The sequence below is a fragment of the Triticum aestivum genome, chromosome 2A (assembly GCF_018294505.1).
Source record: "Triticum aestivum cultivar Chinese Spring chromosome 2A, IWGSC CS RefSeq v2.1, whole genome shotgun sequence".
Classification (NCBI taxonomy): domain Eukaryota; kingdom Viridiplantae; phylum Streptophyta; class Magnoliopsida; order Poales; family Poaceae; genus Triticum; species Triticum aestivum.
Genome location: NC_057797.1, coordinates 625144428 through 625159910, shown reverse-complemented (window position 1 = coordinate 625159910; position 15483 = coordinate 625144428). Strand labels below are relative to the sequence as shown.

At 43.2% G+C, this 15483-nt stretch overlaps 1 protein-coding gene across 1 annotated transcript; it reads right to left on the bottom strand.

Moving 5' to 3' along the window:
• Nucleotides 1–1643: 1643 nt before the first annotated feature.
• On the bottom strand, nucleotides 1644–14715 carry LOC123189860 (regulator of nonsense transcripts UPF2). Its single transcript, XM_044602370.1, has 17 exons — nucleotides 14410–14715; nucleotides 14013–14121; nucleotides 13205–13286; nucleotides 12244–12446; nucleotides 11292–11636; nucleotides 10770–10874; nucleotides 10537–10664; nucleotides 8362–8532; nucleotides 8176–8257; nucleotides 7267–7533; nucleotides 6971–7168; nucleotides 6658–6759; nucleotides 5366–5617; nucleotides 5046–5264; nucleotides 4361–4531; nucleotides 3722–3907; nucleotides 1644–2814 (listed from the first exon to the last, which is right to left on the bottom strand). The coding sequence occupies exons 2-17, from the start codon at nucleotides 14079–14081 to the stop codon at nucleotides 1876–1878; spliced, it is 3519 nt and encodes a 1172-aa protein (XP_044458305.1). The 5' UTR covers nucleotides 14082–14121; nucleotides 14410–14715; the 3' UTR covers nucleotides 1644–1875.
• Between the last annotated feature and the right edge of the window lie 768 nt (nucleotides 14716–15483).

The following is a 15483-nucleotide window of genomic DNA, read 5'->3' as shown; positions in this document are numbered from 1 at the left end:
GACGAGTCATGTCATCACAAACTAAAGAAGATAGCTTTGCACACGGAGCAAGGCACCCACTCATAAACACAATGTAGCCGCGCATTTGCATTGCTTTTCCACATCAAAGGCCACCTGAGATGAGATCGAGAGGGAGAGGAGGGTTAGATATTATGTGTGCGCACGGACGTGGACGTGGCGGCTTTATCCAACTAGGATCAAGAGGAACAAGCCGTAGTGAAAAGAGAGAGAGCACCAGAGGAGGGGGGCCTAAAGCAAGCTCGTAGGCAGCGGCAGGAAGCACTCAGTTTATTCGCGCCACTCTAAAAGAGGTAACCAACTTGGTTGGCAACGCGACGCAGAATCTAGTCTAGCAAACAAACGCCGCTCTCGCAGATCCCTCCCTTCCTTCCACCCCAAGAGTCAAAACCCTCGAAAAGCCAGGCTCCACCCCCCACACAGGGCCGGGCCAGGGCGGACGCACATCAGATTCCTTGGGGAAAGAAAGAAAGAAAGGCGGGTGACACCGTGACAGAATCCACTCCTCGCCCGAGATTCCAAAGGCCGCCCGGATACTATTTCTCCCCCCGTCTCCCCCTAGTGCTCCCGCAACTATGGATGGCCAGCCTTTGCCCCCGGCTGACCCGCGCCCTGCTCGCCAATGCCGGCGAGGTTACATGGCTGCCCGATGAGTCACTCGCGCACATATGCTTTACTCGCATTGCGTGGGTCCGCCTCCACATGCAGTAGTAGGATGCTACTCGTGTGTCGTGTGTAACTGTGCGGGGAGCGGGTGGCCGTACTGTGATGGATGCCCATATCCAGCGTAAAAGGAGGAGTGAAGATATGGATTCTGTACTGTGGCCCGAGGGGGGAGCGGATCAGAGCAGGGGGGCCGAGCCGCGAGCGATCCATGGATGATGGATTCGCATGCGAGATGCGCTTCCCTGTGGCTGCACAGCCGTTTGACGCAACGTCGGTCGGGCGCGCCCTAGTGGTGGCCTTGGCACCACCACTGCCGGGCGATCCAATTGGGCTAGCTCCGCTCCGCATAGGGGGCTCGTGCCCGCGGTGTGCCCCCCTCGTAATTGTTGAGTGGAAAGCTCGATGGATGCTCATGGCAGATATGCACAAGCGCGTGCTGGGTCAGAGCCTTAATCATGGCGCGGAGAAGGGGGAAGGCTGTGGTCCAGCCTTTAAATCATGCATGAGGCACCGAGGACGGGAACAGCTCAAGCGAGTAACAATGCACTGATAAAAGGTGGGTGGTAGAGTAGATCGGAGTGGACTGTCATCCTCGTGCTCAGATTCTACCGTTTGCAGCTGCAGACATTTTTTTTAACAAGGCTGCAGACCTTTTGGGGAACTCAAGGAAGGAAGCTATTCTTCATCTTCTGAGATACTACCCCCCTCCTGGTTTATTAGTCCCCTTCATATTCTATGTCAAATTTTGACCTTAAATTTAACTAATAAAATATTAATGCATGTCATAAAAATAATATAATTGGAAACTGCATTTAAATACAAATCCAACAATATAAATTTTGATGACATGCATTAATATTTTGTTAGTTGAATCTCTAGTCAAAATTTAACACAAAATACAAAGAAGACTTAGAACATCTTTTATTTGAGGCAAGTTTTTTTTTTTGAGGGAAGAGTGACCAAGAACATCTTATGTACAAGAGAAACCGCCTAAACCAGTCGAAAGAAAAAAAGTGCCATCCTAAACCTGTTACCGGGGACGAAACCCACTTACAAGTGACTGTAAACATGGGGGCTATTTGCCCAGCAGAGTAGGCCACTTCCAAAATTACGTTAGTTCATCATTTGGGTTTCCATTTCGCAAGGCAGCGGTGAATTAAACCGCGATTTTAGTTAGCACCACGAGGCAGGTCACCTTCCCCTGCCATAGCCATGATAGATCCCGCCGGCGATGTAGTACCGCTGCCGGCCGCGACCGCCTCTGTTTGAACCGTCCCATGAACCACGACCGGCCGAGCCGATACTGCCGCCTGCGCTGCTTCCTCCTTGACCCCAGAACCCAGTTTGGAATGATGATGCGTTGAATTCTTCCTCCTCCCTCTCGTTGTATTCCAGGATTTTCTGCTTGATGTTTTGCTTCTCCTCGAGCAGAGCCGCCTCTTGCTGCTTTGTGCTCTGAACGAGTGAGCAGTCCCCAGGAATGAGCATTTGCCTTGTCTGCTGCTTGTGCCCTTTCTTCACAAGCACCCTGACGCACACCTTGACCTCACTACCGCCCCCAGCATTACCACTTTCCTCAGCTGTAAGCTCTTCTCCACTCTCTCTTTCAGTGGCTCTCGAGTCCTTTGACCCCTCAACGATTTTCATCGGTACAGTCATATTCAAAGTGGATTTCACCCGTGGCTCCAACTTGCGCGACTCCAAGCTTTCCTGTAGAAGGGCCCTCAGCTCCCGGTCAAAGTCTTCCTGCTCCTTAGGGTCAACTTGCACCACCTTATGTCTAACCTGGACCCTTTCTTCTTCATCAGAACCAGAAGGCCTGGTGTCATCGTCATCTACAACCCCATTCCCTGACCTGCCATCTGAGTTTTCTTCGTACAGAGAATCTCCATCTTCACTTCCATCGCGATAGATGCTTCTGCTACCTGAGTAGCTTTCACTGTCTGCTACTTCTTCGTGGCCCCTGCCATTTTTGTCAGGCCTGTTTGCTGAGCTCTTGCAGCTGACATCAGAAGCAGCACTTTCGGATTGTTTCGTCTTCTCATTTTCTTCAAGCTCAGCCAGAGCAGAAGCCAACAGTTCTGGAGATGAATACCTAGTCATGTTAGGCCGTAGCTCAGCAAACATGTCCTGCAGTTGTAAAGTAAATTAGGAGCTATACTCACTTTAGAGACATCTCTTAATCAGTTAATCTATAGAAGGATAATCACATATACTGTGGTCTAGCATGCTATTTGAGTACTGCACAATTTGCTAACCAAATTAAAGCAGTTCAACATGGAAGTAAAAGACTAAGCACAATAAACCGGTCTAAGAAGTAAACAGTTCCATGTCCTCCAACATAGTGCACAGGATATCTAAAACAATAATAACAGTGTGCCATAAGTTACAGTCGACGCTAAGTTGCTGACTGACTTTTGTCAACAACGTATTATTATGAATTGGATAATACAAAATCAAGAATATCCAGTTACTTATACGCATTTGGCATTCCTAAATGCACATATCTCTCTAGATATTTAATATTTTGCATATTGGTGACAGACAAAGTACCCCTTGCTTCCATACTAAGTTTGAAGCCAACCCACTCAACATTGCAGGTCAAAATGTTGAAATGTCACTACCAACTATATCCAGATAATTTCTCTATCTCTCAAGTCACAGCCTGATAGCTATGATGTCCAGAAAAGAGACAAAACAAGCAGAACTGTATTGGCTCACCTTGCACTGGACATTCAACTTGATGTATCATAACAGTTCTTCTCCACTTACATTGTATCATAACCATATGCTTACATATATTCCCTCCGTTCCTAAATATAAGTCTTTTTAGAGATTCCAATAGAAACTACATACAGATGTATATAGACATATTTAGAGTGTAGATTCACTCATTTTGCTCCGTATGTAGTCCATATTGAAATCTCTAAAAAAGACATATATTTAGGAACGGATGGAGTACAATGAAGACTCGACATGCATTTATGCTTTAAAAATGCAACATCTAGTAAGTTGCTGGTGTTTAGAACAACACTACCTGCACATCAAACTCAACATCAAGTGGCAATGGCCCTTTGTTCAGAATATATCTTTGAAAATGTAGCAAAAATCTGTCAAGCTTTCTTTTTGAAGAGCCTCTATCAAAATAGTGACCACACGTCTGGAGAAGTGTAACAATCATCCTTATCCTGAAGAAATCTTCTGGGGGATCAAGCAGATCTTGCTGCACAGGATTAATCCAAAGGATAAATTCACTTATGTGACAAATTACATTGATTCCTTTAGAATAGATGATTAAGCATGCGCAAGGCATTAGAGAGAAAGAATGAGAATCTAGTAACTTCTTTACGTTTGCAGCATACTTATCCAGGATCGCAGAAAAGAGATGCAAACCTTTTTTGGGGGAGATTCATAAGGCATACAGTTCGAATGAATAATTATGCATACCAAGCACGTTAAACAATGAATTTAAGAATAAAAATAAGTTGAAGAATAGCACGGTAAAAGGTACTCTAGTTATCAAGAACATTATCATATTTATAAGAGCATGTGTTTCTTTAAGACATACTAAATTGGAAAAACTTCGCACTGTATAAGCTAGAAAATGGATTGCTGAAATAACAATATAAAGAAAACAAAGTAAAGATAGCTAGTAAGTTTGGATGTGTTTACTCACTTCCAGTGTTCCATGACCAAATACAGTAATAAGGTACAATGTGTCAAATATAACTGATGAATCAATATGCTCGTAGTTATACAGCTCCCCAAGGAATCGCATGTGGGCAAGTTGTCGCTGTTGCATTGCATAGTCATTCAGCTCAAGTCCAACTCTAATCTCTTCTAGAACCTGAATCCAGATACAAGGAAACCACTACATCAGCTAATCCTTTTATAATCAAAGTGTCATTAAATAAAGGGGATCAAACTTTGTTCCTTGATATACTATGTTACTGTTACATATGCGTAATACAAGATTTTTATAATGCTCTACAAAATAACAACATGCTAGTAATCTCAACTAAAAAGACAAAATAAATCTCAAATACAAAAATATACGAAAATATGGAATACACTTGCTAAGCATTTTTTAAAGAACAGTCGGAGCTCAAGGAAAGAAAGAAGAAACAAAGTTGAGCACCAAACACAGAGAACGTAAAGAGAGAACGGAGATAGACATATGACTATACGAGTGCACATGATAGGCTGGAAAACTGGTCCACTATTCATGGTACAACTTTACACGCCATATATAATATTTTTATGTGAAATGTGAAATGAATTCTGCTACCGACTTCTCATGCAATGGTTTACCGTCTCAGCCAAAGTTTTTCCAAACCATCTGTTTCAGCAAGGTAACTCACCTCATCTACCACAGCCACATGAAAATCATCATGATAGTGACTAAGACCAGCAGTTAGAAGAGCAATCAGATGAACTTGGCTATATTTTCCCTTGTGAACCTTGAGAAAACATTTCACCAGGTACTCCTCACACTCAGCCCAAGGTAACTTGCGTAACTGACGAAGAACATGCTGAACACTTGTTTTATCAAGATCTGAGAAAAGCAGCTTCCTTATGTACTGCATGCATAGAAAGACAATATTAGTTCTTCAATGTAACAATTTATGCACACATAAGTCTGAAAATACCAGAAAGAACAGAAAAAGATAAAAAGACTTACCTGATGCAGAGGTGGCCGGACTTTAGAGACTCTGGCAGATCTTTCTGGTGGTTTGCATAAGTAATAGGCGTTCTCTACAAGTGTGCTGTGGTGTGGATCCAAATTCTTCACATTTTTCAACCTCCTCAGTATTTCCAGCATGTTTGACATGCGAACTGTAGTTCCTTGTGAGAGATAAAGAAAGCGCCCGCAGGTCTCAAGAAGATTGCAGGCCACATCAATGTTATGATGGCTAAAATCATCTAGGCAAGCCTGAAAATGCAAATAATCACAATGACCAAATTAAGTTGGCAGTTGCAAATTGATTGATTTGTGGTGTTGCAAGCTTGCAATATGATAAATTATATCCATTTTGTATGGATGTATGCACGCTAGTCATGCTGCCAACTTCTAAATAAAGATCATGAAGTGAGGGGCATTCAGCGTAGCTATGGCTATCTGCCGCGTCGGATCATGGCACCTTCAGCCCATCAACTTTACAAAAGAGATAATGAAGTTGGGGCATTTGTCAAAGGCGCATTCAGCATAGCAGCAGCCAGCTGTGCATCAATACCAGATAAGGATGTGAAGGGGCAACCGGCCAGGGGATAGGGTCACATTGGGCAAAGACATCATTCTGCATAGTGGCGACTCAGCCGGATTACAGCACCTTCGACTTGTCAACTTTAAATAAGAATAATGAAGGGCGCATTCCGCAAAACCCTTCAATGCCTAGGGTCTCTCCAGTCCTTCACAAGTGAGAGGATTTGCGCAATTGAGTAGGGTGTAATGCTTTGGCAACTAAAAGGATAAAAGTTAATAAGCACAAATGAGCGTGCAGCTTGGACCTCGCACACAGAAAAGGTCTAATAGTTGCCAGCTGAGCACAAGCTCCCAGCTAGCTCGCAACAAAAGTGGAAAGTTGGGATATGGTCTTACCAGAAGAAAACAGACAGGCGAGAATTTTTCATCGGAGAAAGACAAAATCAATAGTGTGGTCTGAAACCTTCATCCGCAGGAAATGCCATGCCTTTCCATGTGGTCAGAAATTACCCACGTGATCACAGCATGACACATCCACTTGTATCAGTGATTTGGAACATACATAGCTAACTATGTTTCCCAGCCTATCTAGTTAACCTTTGTACTGCCTACCACATTTAGTGCGCTAATTATTATTCCACGTGGAACAGAACTATTCTGTACCATCCAAAAGGTAGTTAAACAAGAACACAGGGAATTTAAAAACTCAACAGAAGCATAATAAACAGGAAAGCACTAATTCCGTAACTGGATTTATTTGATTTGCTTACCTTCAAACAACTAAAAACAAGGCCTGATGGAGCAATATTGAATTTGCACAATTCCCCAATAAATCTAATATTTCTAATTTTTGTTTCGATTTTGATCTGATCCTGAAAGGAGGAATATAACAGAGAACAATAATTAGTGCTGCAAAGTAGATAACCCTGTTAGTTATACTGAATTTGAATTACATATGTCACCACAGAACAATGGAGCGGTAAAAAAATTGAAAGAACCAAAAACATTTTTTCTTACAAGTGTCAAATAAAACAGTGTATTATCGACAACAAGGACCAAGAAATACATGAATACAAGACAAACCTTCTTGTTCATCAAAAAGTTAAACTCTTCTTCAAGCATTGACAAGAGCATACTTGGGAGATCCTTCATGCATGTGGACAAAGTGGCAACTAAACGGGAGTAGAAAGGTAACAGTTCCAACGAAGTCCTTGGAACATTGAATAAAGCTCGTGCAAGTTTCTTCCTGTTTGCTTTAGAATTCAGATAGCAAAACTCCACCTGAAAGAATGAATAAATGGAGTTTAAGAATAAGGTGGAACCATCTCAAATGCACAGAAGTATGTAATGCAGTTGACCAGTTGTCAACTTGTTATTACCGTCAATTGGTCAATTAGATCTCGGCTCACACACCTTGGCAGCCTCTGAAGCAGGTTGTCCAAACTTGCGCCATCTGTGACTCTTACTTTTTCTCTTTCAATATCTCCTTTTTGATCAGCCTCTTTTTCTTTAGAAATTTCTTTGCCTGTTTTATCTTTTTTTTCTCTATTCTTGGATCCAACATTTGTTTTTCCTTCCAACTGGTGCTCAGGGACAGAAGCTTCAGCATTGTTTTGAACTTCAGCTCCTTGTTCCAATTTATGCTCCTAAAACAAAATTTAGCATATTTGCCACAGATTGGTCAAATACTTTATGAAGATATAAATAAAGTGGGGTCAGGTGCAATGGCCTAGAAAAAATCTAGCAGCTATCTCAAAAAAAGGTACTCCACACTAAAAGGTTAATTAGCATAAGTCATGACAGTAGGGGGGAGACGATGGCAGCATGTGATAAAAAGACAAGGAAGTATGCGGGAGTAACCAAACGGGGGCAAACTTTCAAGTAAAAGAAAATATGGAAAATTTAGAATAAAAAGAATGAGCTGGCTACATAGTCAGAAATTACCAACTCGACATGGCAATATTTGATAATTCTGTTCATTAAGACAAATATTATTGAACATCATGTAAGCTCCATTTGGCGTCACTGTTTATTATGATAATCTTGTTTGCTTGACCCATTTTTAGGTGTTTGACTAGCTACTTTTGTCAGTCTAATTGCAAAACATATGAGATTAGATGTAATGGTGATCATTGGATAACATAATTTATCTAGCTTTAGTTTCATTACCACACAGAATTTCGCAAGTTCCTCACGGTAATTTTAAAGATGAGCACACAAAAGCAACCACAAAATGAGCCTTTATGTTGTACAGCACAAATTTCGTGAGTATGAGAGACCCTTCTTACACCAGTTTGTTCGTGAACCTTTCCATGTTGATCTACCAACTTTGGTTCAGCTTCTCCCAATAGTACACCAGGCACGAATACTCTGCTCAAAAGGATATACATAGGTTCAAAATAATGACATAGTACAATTACTGCAGTTCTCCAAACTGTAGACGGAAGTAAAATATGATCAAAACGCAGGGAAACCTGAGATCAGGCAAAGACTCATAAAATGCCTTTGTGTCTTCATCATCCCAGATAGGTTCTACTGCAGAAAAATGTTTCCCAGAAGGGGATAACTCTGACGCCGTAGTTACCCTTGTTGTATGTCCATCATCTGGCATAACAGGAGGCTGCATATCAAGAGCTTCAGCTAAGCTGCAAGAGAACATATTTGAATGTTTCACAAGATTTCTGCAAGCAGATGTATATGGTCCAAAAATATGCCAATAAACTAAACAACAAAGTGAAAAACATAATTGAAGCAACAGTTTATTTATTCTCTCCTCAACAGTTTCTGTTGTTTAAAATATAGAGAAAGCTCAGCCGAACAACAGAGACTGTTAGCCATCTGCAGACTACCATGATAGTGATAGGCACTATATTGACTGCTAAAATTACTAGTTAACTAATTCCGAACCATAGGTTCTTCTTTTTGGTGAACTAGCAAAAGGGCCCGTGTGTTGCAACGGGAGAAAAAAATCCTTATCACCAAAAATAATTTTGCAAAGGAAAATTCGCCACCCACGTCCTCAATTTGAACACAACACCCCACTCGTGTTACGGCTTATTCTCTCTCCATGTATTTGTTGATTGCAATGAATGACAACATATTAGAAACTATAATAATGTAACTAAAGATCAAGTGTCCACAATATTCTCATAAAATGCAAAAGTTGAAAGGCTATGCTACAAAATATAGTATAAAGTGGAATTAACATCGGGGCTAGATTTGCCAATACAACGAGCAAATGGTGTGCTAATAAGTTTGCCAGGAATATGTTAGAAAAGCAACAAAAGCGCTAGCACATCACTCACAAAACAGGTAAATACAACATATTGTGCAAATTAGCTAAAGAATCACCCTCATACAAAAATATAGGGGTCAGAAAACAGGCAGAATATCCACCCCATTATTTAATTCTGTTTTTGTTGGCCCCCATCACGCATGTCGCAATATCAGGGCTTAATTTCTTTGCCTATTTAATGGGTCTTTCCTTTTTCTCCCATCAACCGTTCATGCAAGTCCCTCTCTTTAATTCCATTTCACCATTTACTGGTTCTTTTACCCATTTACTGGTTCTTTCCTTTCTCTCATTGCCCACCATAATCCCACCAACATGCAAGTCCCTCTTTAATTCCTTTTTTGATAGCCCACCGCCACGCACGATTTTATGGATCTTTCCATTTTGCGATTGCCCTCGTAACGTCCCATCTTGCCTCTGTGTACTGATTTTCTAGTCTGCTTGTTGATTTAGACACGTGCTAACATATATAAATCGGTAGATTTTGATGTAAAAAATCGATACGGGGCTATTTAATGGATGAACCGAAATTGCTGCTATGTTGCCTCGCTTGGGCCTTGGGCCGGAAGAAGCAGCCCAAATAGAGGTGAGCTTCGTAGCTGGGCCGACCCAAGGCCTATCTCCCCCTCCTTAACCTAGCGTCAGGGGAGAGCCTCTGATCGATCCCCATCTCCCCCCGAGCGCCGTCACGCGCAGGAGAGGGCAGCGCCCACTCCCAATCCCCCTCTCTCCCTCGATCCCCTCCCATGGGGCCTACTCATGCTCGCGCACTGACCCACCGCCCGACTTCCATTCCGGTGGAGCTCCGCTGCCCTTCTCAGCCCCCTGTTTCTCCTCCTCGCCTCGGCTTCGTGCGCCCACAACCCGACCTTCGCGGCCATGGCCGGCAGCCGAGCAGCCCCTGCCAAGCCGCCTCCCGTCTTCCTCGGCTCCGGCCACCTCTACCACGCGCGCGCGCGACCAGCACCACCTTGATCCACCCAGCCGCCCTGCTTCCCTCGAAACGTTTTTTCCAGATCCACTAAAACAGGGAGTGCGGGTTTAATAATAAAAAACACAAGGGTGTCTTTGCAATAACGTCGCGACGGTGAACCCGACAGAATCAATGTGTGCTTTATTAGTAGGTAAAAGATAAAAGATAAAAGATAAAAGATGAAGATATACTTGACACTTGGTCCTTTAGCCATATGACCAACACATTAACTTCAGTTTTGTAATAGAAGATAAAGATGAAGGAGCAGTAAAATAAGAGTAAAAATTGAAAGGAACTTCAATTAAGCGAATAAGGTGAACTACTTGTGCAGCTGCATGAGAGATAAATAAATATGGTGGTACATGTCTCGATAAGGAAGCTCACGATGAAACGCAGCGCAATAACTGATCGAAAGATTTCCGAAGCTTCTCATACAAGGCAGTATTCTCATCACTTAGTTCCCCTTTGACATTTAAAATCTTTGCATTTTCAGACTCCATTGCACGAAGAGACTGCACGGTGGAAGTTATGCATGAAATGGCAGCATAATAAACATGCTGAAGCAATAATTGAGCAAAAGATTAGCCTAACAACATTATGTTGGAAAAGTTTTATACCGCATGTTCTGACTGGAGAATTGCAACTGCGGCATCATAGTAAGAGCTCAAGGATTTCTTAAAGAACGTCTTCAGATCATCGGTAATATTGAGGCCCATAAAAAACTGCAGCATATAGAATAAATGCCGTGAATAGCAACAAGTGGTTAGAACTGTACAATTACCTCATTGTGGAACAGAGCCAGTCACTGAAAGAACTAATTGCACGTATCAATGAGCCTAAGAAAAGGTAAACATGTTGCTAATGATGGCACGTCAGCAGAATAATTCAGATTATCATATGCATACATCATTGCGCTATACGAAAAGTTACATTTGGGGGCCTGCAGATTTGCCCATTACTGTGAAGACAGAGACATGTATCATATCTTTTTTCGACATTTTAGGGGGGTTTCTTGATGTCTGCATATATAAGAATGTACCCCGGGCCACAATGAAGATTACTGAATTACTACAGACAGATCACCTCTACCATTTTCTTTATGATCAGCTACTACACAATTAAACTAAAATTTGGCTGACCTCATCATAAGCTTCTTGCCCATGTTTTTGTAATCCAAGAAAATGCTTTCCTTGGCGAGCAAAACTAGCAAGGAGAGTCAAATTTGTCTGAGTTGTTTCACGGTCCTTCAAATGTTCCACCGACGTCAGATCCTTTATAATGTTTATGAAAGTACTAGCATCTTCAACAATTCCAACAAAATACAATTCCATAAGAAGCTTCAGTGTGCTTCTTTTCTTCATGGCCCTTGAGTTCTTATCTAGATCTATATCATCTCCAGCTTTCCCTGGAAAGAAGGCTTTCAGCAGTCCTTGAATAAGGCAAGGAGAGAAGTCCTTGTACCTTTGATGAAGTAGCGAGCATATCTGCAACAAATAAGATTAACAGACAAGTATTCCATCATATGAATTTCACATCCACACATGTAAAACATTTGAGAAAATGAGTTTTGTCAAATTTATTAATCATTTGGAGATCAAGGGAATAATGCAAATAGTAACATGGGCTACATGCCAATAAATAAAAATAAAGTAAAGTTCATATGCAATGATGTGCAAATCAGATATAGGTAAAGATACACATTAATAACTGGGGGAAAATAATCAGACTGAACAAATTTAGAATATATCTACCAGATAAGGAAAACCATTGTACATGTATCGGTGGTTGCTCCCACTATCTCAACCATGAAACAATGCCTTCAGATCTGTGCACATTCTCTCACCCTACTAGAAACGTAGTGTGACAGAGTGCGCACAGATCTAAGGGCACATTTCGCGACTGAGGTAGTGGGAGCATCCATCCATACAAGCACAAACCCACTCATGGACAGGAGATTCTGTAATCAATAGAAACAACTGATTTAAGACATGGTAAAAAGTTTATATAATCAAATATGGTGAGCAGGGATGTGAGACAGAACCTAAGAATGCATTAAGAGTTCAAGACTAGGAGGTACTGTAACTACTATACCTGAACAGCAGCTTGTATATCAGCAGAACGAAGTTTGGCCTCACAAATGTAAGAAACTGCTTCACTGACAAATTTGCTTAGATTCACACTTTTCAATTCTTCCATTAAGCCATCCTTTTGTTCATCGTTTATCGCTTTGAGCTTCTTGATAACTGCTGTGTTGCGCTTAATACTGGAATCAAGAGTTCTCAGGTGACTTGCATCTAAAATGAATGATTGACCACGTCATAATTATGTATTCCATGTATCAAGATAGAAACTTGTACATTCAAGACTCAGGTGAGCAAAACATCCGGAAAAGAATAGATAGAGGAAAAAAACAGACATAATGAACACTGTTCCAGCAGGCAGGCACATTAGGTTGTTTGTACAACCGCATGGAAAGTTGTGTCACTATAAGCTATAGGGGATCAATGAATGCTTGGTCCAAGAGAATTCCATGCTCTTTAACAAGGATTGGTCCAAGAGAATTCCATGCTCTTTAACAAGGATGCTAGCCAACGAGAAAACTGTGAAACAATTTGATTTCTAAACCTACACGTGTGAACTAGCTAGTAGCTACCAAAGCAAAGCATGGTTCACATTCCAAACCATGTTTTTATAGGATGCGTGGGTATGTATGAGTAACTCTAAACACTGCCCTGCCTCTAAGAAGCTCCATTTCATTATTTTTAGTATTACCACCTACATGTTTAATGGATATGTATCACTGAGTTGCAAATTAAGTCTAAATGAATGTGCTACTGATTTAGTCCTAGGAAGAGTATCGCAATAAACTTTTCTTGCACATAGTAGGAACCAACTCATCTACCTACCGAGTTCTGCAACATCAAGATCTTATGAACTTCGTTTAGATAGGACGTAACACTTTACTATGTGAATTTCAATTCGTCCTGGTTAGACTAAGCAAATCACTAGAACTTCCATTAAATAGGCATTACTCAAAGAACAATGGAAGTACCAGGCCTCTCAGGGTTTAGGTTACTCTGGCGGAGAGCCGTCTTTACGTCAATAAGCTTCTTGTATTCTTCAAGACGGACCACCTACAAACAATCAACATTTAGAACAAATCAGAAATTTTGAACTTGAAGAAGTACGAAGATTGCAACATATACAATGACTGATTAATTCTACCCAGGCTTTTAAAGATGCGCGAGAGAAAAGAAGCTAAGTGCACAAGGCCATTTATTTAATTGGTGTGATGTTGCCAAAACATTTTTCCTTGATTTAAAATGCACTTGGCATCTTCTTAAAGGCATTTGGGCAGCTTGCTCACGGTGACATGGGAATAAAGAGGCAATAGGAGAGAATTTACACCAAATAATGCCAAGCAACTACCCTTAATCACTTTGTCTTGAACCTGACACAACTGTAATACTTTCAAAGGTGGGCTCTACATAGGGTGTACCCTACCTTTTGTTAACTATTGTTAGCCAAGCACGAGAAACCTAATCAAGTTAGACTACAGGGGTACTGCAGTATCATATATAAAAAGGTTAATGATATTATGAAATTCAAATACATCGTCACTACTGAATAACAATCCTCACAACTTTTAAAATCATTTACTCACAAGATATAGAGGTAATCCAAAATTCTACAGAATACAAACATAGTGAAACATACTGACGATAGTAACACTGTGGAAGGACAGGAATTAGTAAGTTTTAACTACAAGGTTGGAACATCAGTAAAATATCAGGCAGGCGGTTACACATTTTGAGGCTACTCATTTCGTATCATTGTTACTTGAGTTCTACCATTCTCACCTCATTGTTATGATGCCCCTCTTCATCCTGCTTTTTCCCCTCGTGGCTCTCATTCTCCATGTGCTCCATTCCTTTTCTCCGCAAGCCAGATGTGGACAGTCACGCCAAGCTGCCAAGCAAACTCAAAATGGCACATCAGCACTAAATATTTTGCTGGAACCTCAATTACAGAACGATAATCTCTAGATTAGAAAGAGCATAAGCACACGAAAACAAATTATCGGGGTATAAACCCTAGAGATAATACAGCACAGAGCTCGCCTGCTGCTCTGCTAGAAACCTAACGATGGTAACTGGAATTAATGCGTAACGGCCGTCACTAAGGGGCGGATCTAGATGGTGCGCAACCGACCCAGAATTCGTGGGGGCTGGACAGGAAGAAAAAAAAGGCTGATACCTTAAAACCCAATGTCCAGCATGACGAACGGCGTGCGGGAGCGGAGACACCAGGGTCGCGCTGAGGTAGAACGGGAACGGCGGTGGCGGTGACGCGCGTGAGAGGGGCAGGGGGTGTGGGGGCTGAGACGTCGGCGGTGGCCTCTAGGCACGGCACGGCACGGCGGCAGCTCTAGGGCACGGCGGTGACACCTGGGAGGAGAGATTTTGTGGGGGGTTCAGTTTGGAGCTTTGGATTCGGAGGGGAGAGGGAGAAAGAAACAGGACGATGGAGACGTGGAGGGGTGGGATTTCGACTGTCGCCGACTCGATGTCAATGGCATACCTGGCCTTTTTTTTTTTGAGAAAGCATACCTTTTTTTTAGCAATTCTTTAAGTGTTTTTGAGCATTTTTGGAAAGCATATCTGACCGTATGGGCCGTTTTTTTTCAGGGGCGTATGGGTCGTGCTTGCCCCTGTCCCCGCGCTCCTCCTACTCCGGGCAGAGCGGACTCCCGTCCTCCGACAACGACGATCGCCCGTACCCGCGCTTCCCGCACGCGGGGGGCTGGGTGGCCGGAGTGGAGGACGGCAGGCCATCGCAAGTCCTGGGGCAGCGCCTTCGTCCGCCCGCGCAGGTGGCGTCCTCGGGCTGCAAGGGCATGCCCTCCGTGGGCCACAGGCGCAGCCACGACGGCGACGACGGCGCTGGCCAGCGACGGTCTTGGAAGGACACGCTTCTCGGGCGGAGCCGCGGCAAGGAGTCGGCCGCGCCTCCACCCGCCCCTGCGCACAGCCGCACCCCAACCTCGCGTCGCGGACACGGTTCCTCCAAGGACAGGCGCGTCGACTGCGCCCCAAGGGAGAGCCGCTCTGGGGCCAGAACGGGCTCCAGCCGCTCCCGCGGGGCGTCCTCCTCGCGCGTGCCGGCGGCCTCTGCCATCCCGTTGCTCGCGCCGCCCCGGCCTCTGCCTCGTGCTCCGGGTGGCGCGCAGGAGGACGATCCGGTGGGCGCCTTCTTCGACGTGGCCGACAAGGTGCTGTCGCCTCCACCAAGGGTGGACGCGCGGGCGGCGGCAGCGGTGGACAAGCCACT